This window comes from Bombina bombina, chromosome 2 (assembly GCF_027579735.1).
Source record: "Bombina bombina isolate aBomBom1 chromosome 2, aBomBom1.pri, whole genome shotgun sequence".
Taxonomy (NCBI): domain Eukaryota; kingdom Metazoa; phylum Chordata; class Amphibia; order Anura; family Bombinatoridae; genus Bombina; species Bombina bombina.
This window is the reverse complement of record NC_069500.1, coordinates 833,856,235-833,871,284: the sequence shown is the minus strand read 5'-3', so window position 1 is coordinate 833,871,284 and position 15,050 is coordinate 833,856,235. Positions and strand designations below refer to the sequence as shown.

General features: G+C 40.5%; 1 protein-coding gene across 1 annotated transcript in view; it reads right to left on the bottom strand.

Annotated features, from left to right (window-relative positions):
- Positions 1-13,417: 13,417 nt before the first annotated feature.
- Positions 13,418-15,050, bottom strand: part of CREB3L3 (cAMP responsive element binding protein 3 like 3) — a 36,021-nt gene continuing 34,388 nt past the window's right edge. Inside the window, exon 10 of the mRNA XM_053700732.1 lies at positions 13,418-14,652. Coding sequence (XP_053556707.1) covers positions 14,303-14,652 — 350 coding nt within the window. The 3' untranslated portion in view covers positions 13,418-14,302. The remainder of the gene's footprint in view (positions 14,653-15,050) is intronic.

The window sequence follows — 15,050 nt, the reverse complement described above, 5'->3', positions numbered from 1 at the left end:
AAATTGTTTTCCCCTGAAGGTGTGCACCATGACTTGTTATACCAGCTGCAGCATATAAAATGTATGATAAATTGATAATTTATGCTTCTTTTTGCAAAAGTAGCCGGATTTACTCTTTAAAACCACAGCCCATCAAAATAGGCTTGGCTTGCTGACAGATCAGATCGTTATTACATAAAAATGCTTCCCTTTCTTATCTCTGTCTCTGTACAATACTTAGAAAGAACAATTGAAAATTAACATTTTAGAGCTTTATCTCTTCCACCTCTCACTGTGAGTGTAATTTTACATCGTTACTTAATAGCCTATACCTAGGTGTAGAATCTTTAAGTATAGGTAGGGATACTACAGGCTAAATCAGCTATTTTAACCCCTTAATGACCACAGCACTTTTCCATTTTCTGTCCGTTTGGGACCAAGGCTATTTTTACATTTCTGCGGTGTTTGTGTTTAGCTGTAATTTTCCCCTTACTCATTTACTGTACCCACACATATTATATACCGTTTTTCTCGCCATTAAATGGACTTTCTAAAGATACCATTATTTTCATCATATCTTATAATTTACTATAAAAAAAATATAAAATATGAGGAAAAAAAACACACTTTTTCTAACTTTGACCCCCAAAATCTGTTATACATCTACAACCACCAAAAAAAACATATGCTAAATAGTTTCTAAATTTTGTCCTGAGTTTAGAAATACCCAATGTTTACATGTTCTTTGCTTTTTTTGCAAGTTATAGGGCCATAAATACAAGTAACACTTTGCTATTTCCAAACCACTTTTTTTCAAAATTAGCGACAGTTACATTGGAACACTGATATCTATCAGGAATCCCTGAATATCCATTGACATGTATATATTTTTTTTTAGAAGACATCCCAAAGTATTGATCTAGGCCCATTTTGGTATATTTCATGCCACCATTTCACCGCCAAATGCGATCAAATAAAAAAAATTGTTCACTTTTTCACAATTTCACAAACTTTAGGTTTCTCACTGAAATTATTTACAAAAAACTTATGCAATTATGGCATACATGGTTGTAAATGCTTCTCTGGGATCCCCTTTGTTCATAAATAGCAAACATATATGACTTTGGTTTTGCTTTTTACTAATTAGAAGGCTGCTAAATGCAACTGCGCACCACACGTGTATTATGCCCAGCAGTGAAGGGGTTAATTAGGGAGCATGTAGGGAGCTTCTAGGGTTAATTTTAGCTTCAGTGTAGTGTAGTAGACAACCCCAAGTATTGATCTAGGCCCATTTTGGTATATTTCATGCCACCATTTCACCGCCAAATGCAATCAAATTAAAAAAAACGCTAAATTTTTCACAATTTTAGGTTTCTCACTGAAATTATTTACAAACAGCACGTGCAATTATGGCACAAATGGTTGTAAATGCTTCTCAGAAATAGCAGACATATATGACTTTGGCGTTGCTTTTTGGTAATTAGAAGGCCGCTAAGTGCTGCTGCGCATCACACGTGTATTATGGCTAGCAGTGAAGGGGTTAATTAGGTAGTTTGTAGGGAGCTTGCAGGGTTAATTTTAGCTTTAGTGTAGAGATCAGCCTCCCACCTGACACATCAGACCCCCTGATCCCTCCCAAACAGCTCCTTTCCCTCCCCCACCCCACAATTGTCCCCGCCATCTTAAGTACTGGCAGAAAGTCTGCCAGTACTAAAATAAGTTTTTTTTAAAAATAAAATAAAATACATCTTTAGCATATTTACATATGCTACTTTGTAGGATCCCCCCTTAACCCCCAACCTCCCTGATCCCCCCCCCCCCCAAAACAGCTCTCTAACCCCCCCCTCTGCCTTATTGGGGGCCATCTTGGGTACTGGCAGCTGCCAGTACCCAGTTTGCAAGAGAAATGGGTTTTTTTTAATTGTTATGTTCTTTTTCTGTAGTGTAGCTTTCCCCCCCCACAGACCAATCCCCCACCCCCACAGACCAATCCCCCACCCCTAATGTATTTTTATATAACTAAAACTATTTTTTAAAACTTTTCATACATAATTTTTCTGTAGTGTAGCGGTTCCCACCCGCTCCCTCCCCGTGCGCGCCTCCGATCACCCCCGCCCACGATCCCGCCCCCCTACACATCATCAGGGCCATCAATGGCCGCCACCCGCCTCCCGAACCGGCTCCCACCCACCAACGGATTTAGCCGGTGATGTCCAGTGCAGAGAGGGCCACAGAGTGGCTCTCTCTGCACCGGATTGCTAAAAAAGGTTATTGCAGGATGCCTCAATATCGAGGCATCACTGCAATAACCGGAAAGCAACTGGAAGCGAGCAGGATCGCTTCCAGCTGCTTTCCAGACCAAGGACGTACGCCACACGTCCTCGGTCATTAACTGTATTTTTTTTGAGGGCGTGTGGCGTACGTCCTTTGTCGTTAAGGGGTTAAATGCCAATATAAAGGCTAAGGAGCTATTTGTAAACAATGTTATTCACTACAGCAGGTAAAATGAATCATTGTGAACAAATTAAAGAAGAGAGAGTTTATGACTAAACGTTCCCTTTTAAGAACAGTATAAAAAAATGGGGATGACACCAAGAAAACAGGCCGAGCAAATCTAAAAAAAAAAAAAAAAGACTTTGGAGCTGTAAGGTTCCTAGGGAAAATAATAAAGAGAATTGGAACCAAGTATATAAAGCTTATGAAGAGGAGTTTATTTTTCATTCTATGGGTTTAAGACCAAGACGAAACAACATCGCCTTCATTAAAAATATGTGAAGCACCTTATTATAGGAAACCAGGTGTAATCCTTAGATAAGAGTTATTCTGGTGAGTGATGTAGAATGCATTGTAGCAAGACAACTGAAGCAGGGGCTTAAAATATAGTATGTTCAGGGAGACCTGAGGAAGCTGTACAAAACAGTACCAAGACTATTAAAGGGACAGTAAACTCCATGTAATTACAAAACATGTTGTGTTGCTATAGAATAACATATCAGCCAAGTCTTAACATTTTTAAAGCAAAACAAATTAACATCCTTTTTACTGCAATTATTTTTTAATAGCCAAACGCCACCCACCATTTGTCTTATTTGGAGGAGCCAATCTGGGCTTTAGTCTGCAGACAACAAGGCTAGTCATAAAGTTAGTGTAATAAAGTGATGATCCGAATGCAAAAGAAGATGGCCACTCACTGCATTCTGCTCTTTTCAGAGCCGAATTCCTTCTTGTGAACATGCAAATCCAGATCTTAGTGTGTTGAACTTTCACAAGAAGAAATCCGGCTCCAAAAACAGCCGAACACCACGGGCAGCCACATTCTGAGGCATCTGAAAACTCTGAATGCACATGCCTAGTTTTCAGACACCTTTTAACTACATTTTACCTAGTTACGCATGCATTTCTGTAATGATATTGCTTGCTTTTTCTGCACTGTCATCATGGGGCTCATCTGAAAACATTAACTAATTGTTAGTTATATTATCTATATTTAAAGAAGTCAAGTTATGTTTTTGATCCTGTATTATATTGACTATATGACAAAAATGTTAGTCTTGAATCCATTTGTTTCTATAACTCAGAAATAGGAAAATGTATTGCTAGTTTGTAAAGTGTGTCTACTAAATGCTAAGCCAAAATTTTATAGACCTCAAATATGTCTCCACCATCCGTATTAGAACTTTTTGTACAGACTGGCTCCATGATTATGTTCCCTTCACGCTCAAGTACATATTCCTCTCTTTCAAACAAAACAGAGCTTTTTCCAAAGCTATAACCACTTCAAAACGTTAAGACGTTCTATGCCGTGACCGTCCTAACAGCGCTGAGCTTTAATAGTGTTAGGACTGCATAAAACGGCCTACCTTAAATGGTTACTGCAGCCTCCTGCTTTCACGGATTAAAGAAATGGAATGAGGACGTGATTGCATCGATGATTGTATAAATTAATTTTTCCATTAAGTGTTTACATCGGAACAAACTGTGAGGCAGTGGGTGTAGCTTAGTGATTAGAGGAGTATCCAAGAATTGAGAGTTGAGCCCAGTGTAGCAGAGGGCTCAACTCCCAATACAGCAGTGCTATGGGATGTCTAGCAACCAAAAGATAGAACCCTTAGACTCTGTGGATTATTACAACTATTACTTTTATTTTGTTGGCAGTGGCGGGATCAACAGCCTCAGTGTGTGGTGTACTTAGGTTGTTTTAGAGAGTAGGGAGTGCTAGAGTCTCACCAATTTGAAAGCACAGTGCGCAGTACAATCACTTGCAGACTCCTACCTTGATGCCTTCCTTTTGTTTGCTTAGCACAACATGAGCTGTCTATATTCACCTTGGGAAATCTGATTTGTTCTATCTGTGTGAGCCACAAGTGTAAAGTATAAAATGTATTCAAGGAGGAGCTGGTACAGATGCTTTGCCAGTAATGAGTGGGATAAGTCCTCTGCCACAGAGGGAGGAGACGGGTAAATGGTCATGGACTGCACTGAAAACCCAAATGATATTGCCAAAAAAAAGCACTTAGCTGTGGCTTATACTGAATAGACATCATTGCAATATGTATTATTCATCTATTTACATGGATTTAACCATTTATTTATTTAAACTTCATTTGTGCAGTGTTCACTTGATTTAGTATTAAAGGGATAGTAAACCCCCCAAAAAATATTTTATGATTCAGATAGAACATACAATTTTAAACAACTTTCCAATTTAATTCTATTATCTTATTTTCTTCATTCTCTTGTTATCCATTGCTGAAGGGACAGCATTGCGCTACTGTCAGGAAGCTGAAAATATCTATTTAGCCAATCACAAGAGACAAATGTGTGCAGGCACCAATTAGCAGCAGCTCCCACTAGTGTATGATATGTGCGTATTTATTTTTTAACAAGGGATACTAAGATAACGAAGCACATTTGAAAATAGAAGTGAATTTAAAAGTGTCTTAAAATGACCTGCTCTATCTGAATCATGCAAGTTTATTTTTTACTTTCCTATCCCTTTAAGGGAATAGAGTAGATAAACAGGAAGTCGGATTTGCTCATGTTCAGAACTGGTAGAATGCAACAGTTTAAAAAATGTCTCCAGTCATCTCCCTGAAGGCAGGGCTACAGTGAGAAATTCTAAGTGCTAATTTTGCAAGTAAAACCAGTAAGTTGTTTGCTGTTTTTTTACACAATCTGTTTCTTTTTATGTTTCCTTTAATTTAACATATTTGTTTTTACAAAAGGAGCATCTGACTATGCATTCAAACCTAGTTCGGTAACTAAGGCCTCACCATCTACTTCAGTGAGACATGCACCTGGTATGCCACCTGCTCAGAAACCAGAGCTTTATGGAGAGGGACACTAACTATCCCCCCAGGATGTATCCTTCAACGAGTGGCTTTTGTGTGCTGGCTAGAAGCAGGCAAGGAGAGACAGAGTTCTATCCACACTGTTCATACTTATACAATGTTCAAATAAGGTCTGCGGATAAATATATTCAAAATGTTGTGGTCTAGAACCAGATGTAAATTGTTATTTTGGGGAAAAAGTATAGTTGTATATGAATCTGCTTATATGCATGCAGCGCCTTCTAGTATGGTTATTTTAACTACTTACCTGTCAGTACTCACTCTACAGTGCTTACCAAGCTGCAGGAGACCTGCTTTCAGTAGAAGCACTGAACCAAATCGCAGCGCTGAGGTTACACATTTTTTGCTATTTCAGTAGAAGCACTGACACAGTCTCTGGAGTAGGATTACATAAACAAGGCCAACAGGAGGAGGCTGAAGGATGAATCCTAGCAACACCCGGGGCAGTCTATTGACAAACTCCCAAAAGGAAATTTCAAATTTCACCATCACTTCTTTCTGGAGGCAAAAAATTGTCTAAAGAATCATGGGAAAGAGGGATAATGAGATCCTCTAGTAATGGGCAGTAACACTTCCTACAATACACTAAATGCAAGCCTGTCAGCGGTCTACTTAAGGAGGCAATTTGGTCTATTCAGAACCAAACCACTGGCAGTTCGAAAGACCTGGTACACTGCGATCTCCAGCACGTCTCTACCAAGCACATTCGAGTGCTGCATAAATATGTGAATATGCTGTGTTTTAGTTTCATATAGTTGTATATGAATCTGCTGATGTGCATGAGGCACCTTCTGGTGTGGTTATTTTATAGATCGATTTGGTTCTAAAAGAAAAAGAAGAGCAGCCTTAGATGGTGTGTCACATAAATCATTGGATGTTTCCATTTGCACGTTTGTGATTTTCCAAGACATTGGACGGAGTATCCTGGTTGTGCTATGGACATTTGAGGTTCCAGTATTGTATGTAATTTGTATCAACATTCAATTGGATTGCAACATTTTTATAGTTTTTCTAAATACTGAATACCATTTCTTATACTTACAATTTATAACGTTAGTGCCCCCTAGTGGTTGATACCATCTATTTTCCAGGTAAGTAGTTACTTGCACTCACATAGCCCACAGGCTATTAGCATGAACATCTACACATGATTTACATAGCCTGGGGACATAGTTATATACACCAGATAACACTACATACAATTTTGTACACATTTACAGTAAAATTGATGTACTGTCTATTTACAGGAACATTTCTGAAACTGAAGAACTTATTTTCAGAAGTTTCTAAATTCCCTTCTGTGCTCTGATCCTCCTTTCCCTCACAAATGGTGGCCATATTTAATGACACATGACAGTTTCTCCTCAGAGCCTTGGAGTTGCAAACATGTATATTTATTTAACCCTTTATTGATTAAAACTCTGATTATTTTTTTTTATATTTTAAAGTAATTTATTTTTCTCTTAAAGAGAAAGTGCCTCATTTTTCCTGATTCCCTCACACGGACTTCAGTCTTACATTGTGCCAATATTTATGTGCTGCTATCTAATTTTAGATACTCTTGTCCTTACAATTCTAAATTATTATGGTAAAACTGATGCAGCAAAAGTCTTAGGACATAATTTAAAGGGACAGTTCACTGTAAGAGTTTTCTTTTTAAAGACACGATGAGTCCACAGATCATCATCCTTACTTGTAGGATATTCACCTCCTGGTCAGCAGGAGGAGGCAAAGAGCACCACAGCAGAGCTGTTAAATAGTTCCTCCCTTCCCTCCCACTCCAGTCATTCTCTTTGCCTACGTTAGTGATAGGAAGAGGTAAAGTGAGGTGTTAGTTTTAGATTCTTCAATCAAGAGTTTGTTATTTTAAAGTAGTGCCAGAGAGTGCTACTTTGTCCTGGGGTGTAGCCTGGTTCCATTTCAGTCTCTACAGTAGAGCTTTGGTGGCTTTAGAGCAATGGGAACTTGTGGGACATAATTCTCACTGCGCCTCCCATATTTGTACTGCCCTATATCCTTCAGTCTGAGGTACTCACTCAGCATTTGCTTCCTTCTCAGGCCAATGTGAGGGAGAGGACCTCTCAAGCTTGGGAACTGCCTTCCTGCCAGGCAGTGGTTAAGGCAAGTGCTGCCTTTCTGGGACCTAAGGAGACTCAGTACATTTATTTAAAAATTGCACTATGGAACATAAGGAGTTAATGGTAAAAGCCTTTTTATGTTGGGACTCTTTTTAAAGTTTTGGGCAGTGACATATAGCAGGCATTGGGGCTGGAGATATGTTGTTTTTACTATTTGTGGAGGGCTCCGGTGGTTTCACTTTGTTTTTCCCGGAGGGGAGACATTGGCCTTTAGGTATGCCCACGATGGGCGGGACTTCCTGTATTTGCGCGCCTTTTCAGTAGCGCGCTGTTTTCCTGTCAGGTTTACTGCGACATTTAGCTGGGCAAGTTTGTTATCTGTTCTGGAGTGGCATGCAGTGTAAGATCATGCGCTTCTAGTACAGATACGTTGAGACCGGTCCGGAATTTGCTGACAGTGTGACTGAACGGATCATCACAAGCAGGGGATCCGGTGTCATTTAGCACGGTAGGAGCACCTCAGCAGGCTGCTGAGGTGCAGAGGTTTATTTAATAAGTCAATTTTCTAACCGTTGTTCTTAAGGAAAGAATCTGACACTTTGCAGAAAAATAGTGAAACCGTTTATATTTAAAGGGACAGTAACGTTTTTTTATAGTTCTTTTTTGTTAATATTTATCATTTTTTCTGTTGATTATTTGATAAATTTTGTTGAAAGATGGACCAAGAGGGTGTGCAATATGTTACATGTGCTTTGTGTCTGGATGCAAATGTGGAACCACCAATCCCCTTCTGTCCTACATGTATTGAAAGGACTGTAAGTTTTAGGGATAAAATTTTTACTGAGCCAATCTCCTCTCAGGCAGATGTTGTCCAAGAGTCTTCTGATGAGGGTCAATTTATGCCGCAACTTTCTCCCCAAGCGTCCCAAAAATTAACGCCCCCACCAGCAGTGCCCTGCGCTTCAGCTGTAGTCCCTTCTGGGATTTCATTACAGGACATAGCGTCTCTCATGTTTTCCACTATCTCTGATGCCTTGTCTGCCTTTCCCATGTTGCAGGGAAATCACAAAAGGAAGACCATTCCTGCAGTCAGCAAGGTCTCTGATGCAGTCGTGGCTATTTCGTAAGTCTCTTCTTGCCAATCGGAAGAGAAAGTTAACGTTCTAGCATCTGAAGGTGAAGTTTTAGATTCAGATGATATTTTAACTTTGACAGATTCGGAGGTGGTATCCTTTAGATTTAAATTAGAACACCTTCATCTCTTACTTAGGGAGGTTTTAATTACCCTAGTTGATCGTGACTCCACGGTGGTGGTCCCCCCCCCAAAAAATCTAGTAAACTAGACAGATATTTTGAAGTTCCTTTACGGATGTCTTTCCAGTTCCCAAGAAAGCCTCTGAAATCATTGCTAAGGAATGGGAGAGACCGGGTATCCCTTTCTCTCCCTCTCCTATCTTCAAGAAGATGTTTCCAATAGCTGATTCCGTTAGAGAGGCTTGGCAGACTGTTCCTAAGGTGGAAGGAGCTGTTTTAACCTTGGCTAAGAGAACTACTATTCCTATAGAGGATAGTTGTGCCTTTAAGGATCCGATGGATAAGAAGTTGGAGGGATTACTCAAGAAGATTTATGTACACCAGGGTATGCATTGGCAACCGGCTGTGTGCATAGCTACTGTTACGAGTGCGGCAGCTTATTGGTTTGACACTCTATCTGAGGCCCTCAGGAGAGAAACTCCCTTGGATGAGATCCAAGACAGGATAAAAGCTCTTAAGCTAGCCAATGCATTTATTTCGGACGTTTCCCTTCAAGTTATTAAACTGGGAGCTAAAATTTCCAGTTTCTCTATTTTAGCTCGCAGGGCCTTATGGCTAAAGCCTTGGTCTGCGGATGTTTCATCTAAGTCTAAGCTCTTAGCTATTCCTTACAAGGGGAAAATCTTGTTTGGTCCGGAGTTAAAAGAGATTATTTCTGATATCACGGGAGGTAAGGGTCATCTTCTCCCTCAAGATAAGAGAAATAGACAAAAGGGGCGATAGAGTAATTTTTATTCCATTCGAAATTTCAAAGGAAATTCTTTCTCTTCCTCCTCTAAACTAGAACAATCTAAGCCTACTTGGAGACCCAACCAGTCTTGGAACAAGGGTAAACAATCCAATAAGCCTGCTGTTGAATCCAAAACAGCATGAAGGGCATGCCCCCGATCCGGGACCGGATCTGGTAGGGGGCAGACTTTCCTTCTTCATTCAGGCTTGGGTTCGGGACGTTCAGGATCCCTGGGCAATAGAAATAGTCTCTCAGGGATACAAACTGGAGTTCAAAAGTTTTCCTCCCTGAGGAACATTTCTTCTTTCAAGATTATCTGCAAACCAGATAAAGAAAGAGGCGTTCTTACATTGTGTAAGAGACCACTCCTCCCTGGGAGTAATTATTCCCGTCCCAGTACAGGAACAGGGGCAGGGTTTTTATTCAAATCTGTTTGTGGTTCCCAAAAAGGAGGGAACCTTCAGACCTATCTTAGACCTCAAGAGTATAAACAAGTTTCTCAGAGTTCCATTATTCAAGATGGAGACTATTCGTACCATTCTTCCATTGATCCAAGAGGGTCAATTTATGATGACAGTGGATTTAAAGGATGCATATCTACATGTTCCTATCCACAGAGATCATCACAGGTTCCTGAGGTTTGCCTTTATGGACAAACACTTTCAGTTCGTGGCTCTTCCTTTCAGCCTGGCCACGGCACCCTGAATTTTCTGAAGGTTCTGGGGTTTCTGCTGGAGGTTCTAAGACCGCGGGGCATTGCAGTGGCACCTTATCTGGACGATATTCTAATCTAGGCGCCATCTTGTCAACAAGCAAGATCTCATACCGACATTGTGTTTTCCTTCCTAAGAACTCACGGGTGGAAGGTAAATCTGGAAAAGAGTTCCTTAATCCCGAAGACAAGGGTGACCTTCTTGGGAACTCTAATAGATTCTATATCCATGAGACTTTTTCTGACAGAGGTCAGGAAATCAAAGATTCTGGATACCTGTCAAGCCCTTCAGTCCACTCCTCGGCCGTCAGTGGCTCAGTGCATGGAGGTAATCGGACTGATAGTGGCGGCAATGGACATCATCACGTTTGCTCGGTTCCACCTCAGGCCTCTGCAGTTAGACATGCTCAGGCAGTGGAATGGAGATTATGCAGACTTGTCTCCTCGAATAACCCTGGAACAGGAGACGAGGGACTCTCCTCAATGGTGGTTGTCTCTGGATCATCTGTCCCAGGGAACCTGATTTCGCAGACGCCAGCCTTCTAGGGTGGGGAGCTGTCTGGGATTCCCTAAAGGCTCAGAGTCTGTTCTTCCTATAAACATCCTGGAACTAAGAGCGATCTTCAATGCTCTTCTGGCCTGGCCTCAGTTGGCTTCGGCCCAGTTCATCAGATTCCAGTCTGACAACATAACAGTGGCTTACATCAATCATCAGGGAGGAATGAGGAGTTCCTTAGCTATGACCGAGGTAGCCAAGATAATCCAATGGGCGGAGGCCCATTCTTGCTATCTGTCAGTGATCCACATCCCAGGCGGACTTTTCTTCATCCGGGAGAGTGGGAACTCCATCCGGAAGTATTCTCCAACCTGATTCTCAAATGGGGTCGGCCGGAGTTAGATCTCATGGCATCTCGTCAGAATGCCAAGCTCCCAAGATACGGGTCGAGGTCCAGGGATCCCCAGGCAGAACTGATAGATGCTCTGGCAGTTCCTTGGTCCTTCAGCCTAGCATATCTTTTTCCCCCGTTTGCACTCCTTCCTCGGGTCATTGCTCGAATCAAACAGAAGAAGGCATCGGGGATCCTCATTGCCCCTGCGTGGCCTCGCAGGATTTGGTATGCCAATCTGGTGGACATGTCATCCCTGCCACCTTGGAGACTGCCGTTGAGGAAGGACCTTCTCATTCAAGGGCCCTTCCTTCACCCAAATCTAGTTTCTCTGCAGCTGACTGCTTGGAGATTGAACGCATAATCCTATCCAAGCGGGGGGTTTCTGATTCGGTCATAGATACATTGATTCAGGCGCGTAAACCTGTAACTAGAAATATTTACCATAAGATATGGCGTAAATATCTCTATTGGTGTGAATCCAAGGGCTACTCATGGAGTAGAGTTAGGATTCCCAGAATTTTGTCTTTTCTCCAAGAAGGTTTGGAGAAGGGTTTATCGACAAGTTCCCTAAAGGGTCAGATTTCTGCCTTATCTATTTTGTTACACAAACGCCTGGCAGATGTCCCAGATGTATAATCCTTTTGTCAGGCCTTGGTTAGGATCAGGCCTTTGTTCAAACCAGTTACTCCTCCATGGAGTCTGAATTTAGCTCTTAAAGTTCTTCAAGGGGCTCCGTTTGAGCCTATGCATTCCTTAGATATTAAGTTATTATCTTGGAAAGTTTTATTTCTTGTTGCTATTTCTTCAGCTCGAAGAGTGTCTGAGCTCTCTGTGTTGCAATACAATTTGCCTTACCTTATTTTCCATTCAGATAAGGTAGTTTTACGTACTAAACTAGGGTTTCTTCCTAAGGTTGTTTAAGACAGGAACATTAATCAGGAGATTGTTGTTCCTTCCTTATGTCCTAATCCTTCATCTCAGAAAGAACGTCTTCTGCACAATTTGGATGTAGTCCGTGCTTTAAAATTTTACTTACAAGCGACTAAGGACTTTCGTCAATCTTCTTCTCTGTGTAATTTTTTCTGGAAAACGTAAGGGTCAGAAAGCTACGACTACCTCTCTTTCTTTTTGGCTGAAGAGTATCATCCATTTTGCATATGAGACTGCAGCCTCCTTAAAGAGTTACGGCTCATTCCACTAGGGCTGTTGCATCCTCATGGGCATTCAAAAATGAAGCTTCTGTAGAACAGATTTGCAAGGCTCCAACTTGGTCTTCTCTTCACACTTTTTCTAAATTTTCTAAATTTGATACCTTTGCCTCGGCTGAGGCTGCTTTTGGGAGAAAGGTTCTTCAAGCAGTGGTGCCTTCCGTTTAGGGTTCCTGTCTTGTCCCTCCCTTATCATCCGTGTCCTTTAGCTTTGGTATTGTATTCCACAAGTAAGGATGATGATTCGTGGATTCATCGTGTCTTTAAAAAGAAAAGAAAATTTATGCTTACCTGATAAATTTGTTTCTTTTAAGATACGATGAGTCCACGGCCCGCCCTGTTCTTTTAGACAGGTTGTTTTTTATTATAAACTTCAGACACCTCTGCACCTTGGCTTTTCCTTTCTCTTCCTAACTTCGGTCGAATGACTGGAGTGGGAGGGAAGGGAGGAGCTATTTAACAGCTCTGCTGTGGTGCTCTTTGCCTCCTCCTGCTGACCAGGAGGTGAATATCCCACAAGTAAGGATGATGATCCGTGGACTCATCATGTCTAAAAAGAAACAAATTTATCAGGTAAGCATAAATTTTATTTTTCCCTGAATGTGTTCCACATGACTTGTTATACCAGCTGCAGCATATACAATGTATGAGAAATTGCTCATGTATGCTTCTTTTTGCAAAATAAATAGCTGGATTTGCTCTTTGAAACCATATCCCATCAAAATAGGCTTATCTTTGACAGATCAGATCTCGTTATCACTGAAATGCTTCCCTTTCTTATCTCTGTCTCTGTACAATACTTAGAAAGAACATTTGAAAATGAACATTTTAAAGCTTTATCTCTTCCACGTCCCACTGTGAATGTAATTTCTTCTGCTGTTTATATAGTTTCTCAATAGCCTATACCTAGGTATAAAACCTTTCAGTATAGGTATGGATACTGCAGACTCAATCAGCATATTCAGATGCTAATATAAAGGCTAAGGAGCTATTTGTAAACAACTTAATACAGCAGGTAAACTGGATAATTGAGAACAAATTAAAGGAGAGAAAGTTCTTGGGTAAACTGTCCCTTTAAACTCTATTTGCATAAATTCATTCCAAGTTTTTCATAAAATCTTTATTTTAAAAAGCAGCATAAAATAAAAAAAATAATAATAATAATAAAGCAAAGTGATGAAATTTTACAGTTACAGCTTACAGTTTTAAAGAGATTGCAACAGAAATAGATCTAGGAATTCTTGTCTAGTTGAAAAAAAATACAGAAATAAAGCTATCTGATGCTTACCATTCAGACCAGGGCTTATCCTCTAATGTAAAATATTGCATACTAAACAATCTATTATGGGCGTTCACTCTCTACACATTCTCTACATGAGATCTCTCTATGTTTGGGTTTTCACATTAAATATATTTTCTATGTATAAAATCTGTCCATGCAGACATTTCCTGTCACAATACAGAGATAAGATCTCTTAATATTTGTGTGCTTCATTTTCATATGAACTCTGGGCATGAGATTATAAATTTCCTCTCACTCTCAATAAACAGAGTATCATGATGTACGTACTATGGAGTATCTCTACATATAGTTTCTCTTTATATAAGGGTGCTGAAGAAGACCCTAGGTGTGCCATGGTTCTCTCTATATACACATGTATGTTTGTGTCTGATCTCACCATAAACCCGACTCCTTATTTGTCTTCATATGACATAATGTGAGATCGATTGATACACTGGCTCTTAGCATATGAGATTGTGTATACTTTCTCTACTTTCATATGTTTATCATATGTGCAGGCTACCTCTGTATATGGAATAGCTCATGAACGTATGTCCTATATTTGTGTTCAGGGGTGAGAAGAAGCACTATGTCTTCCTGTGATTGGCTTTGTCTTCTCTGGTTATGTGTCTCTCATTCCCCACCTGAAATCGCATACCCATTGTGATGTCAGTGCATTTGATTCAGTTTGGAATCAACCACCCTACTCTTGCATTCTGTCACTCATTCAGTCTCTCCCAAGACAATGGGACTTTATGTCACAACTCGTCCCCTTGCTCAAGGGGCTCTGTCCAAGTCACCCGTGCCATCATGTGCCCTGTGATAGGATCATCGTGTAACTCCTCTTCCGCATCTATGAGAACAGTGTCTAGATGTGAAACTTTTTCACCAGTAATGTTCCTGGGTTCATTGTACTGCGCAATCAAAGGCTCCAAGGGTGGACGTCTTGTTTGGTTGGCAATAGTCGCGGCAATGTATTTTCTTAGTGGCCCCAGTTCTGTGTCAGGTGCTTGATTGGCAGGGCCATTCCAATGAGAAGCCTCTCGGCCCTCCGTTGGGTGATGGAAGACACGCGAAGAGGCTATGTCATGAAGGGACCGTGAGAAGACTGTAATGGAAAGGATAATTTATGTAAACCAGTGTACTTTATAATTCATTAGTGCACCAGAGGCCACAGAAAACTAAGAAAGTCAATTTCAAATTCAGTCAAACATTTAAATAATATCACCTTAGAACATTAAATGAACAAAATTAAAGGGACAGTCTATACCAGAATTTTTATTGTTTAAAAAGATAGATAATCCCTTTATTACCCAATCCCCAGTTTTGTCATAACCAACACAGTTATATTAATATACTTTTTACCTCTGTGATTACCTTGTATCTAAGCCTCTGCAAACTGCCCCCTTATCTCAGTGCTTTTGACAGACATGCCGTTTAGCCAACCAGTGCAGACTCCTAAATAACTCCACGGGAGTGAGCACAATGTTATCTATATGACACATG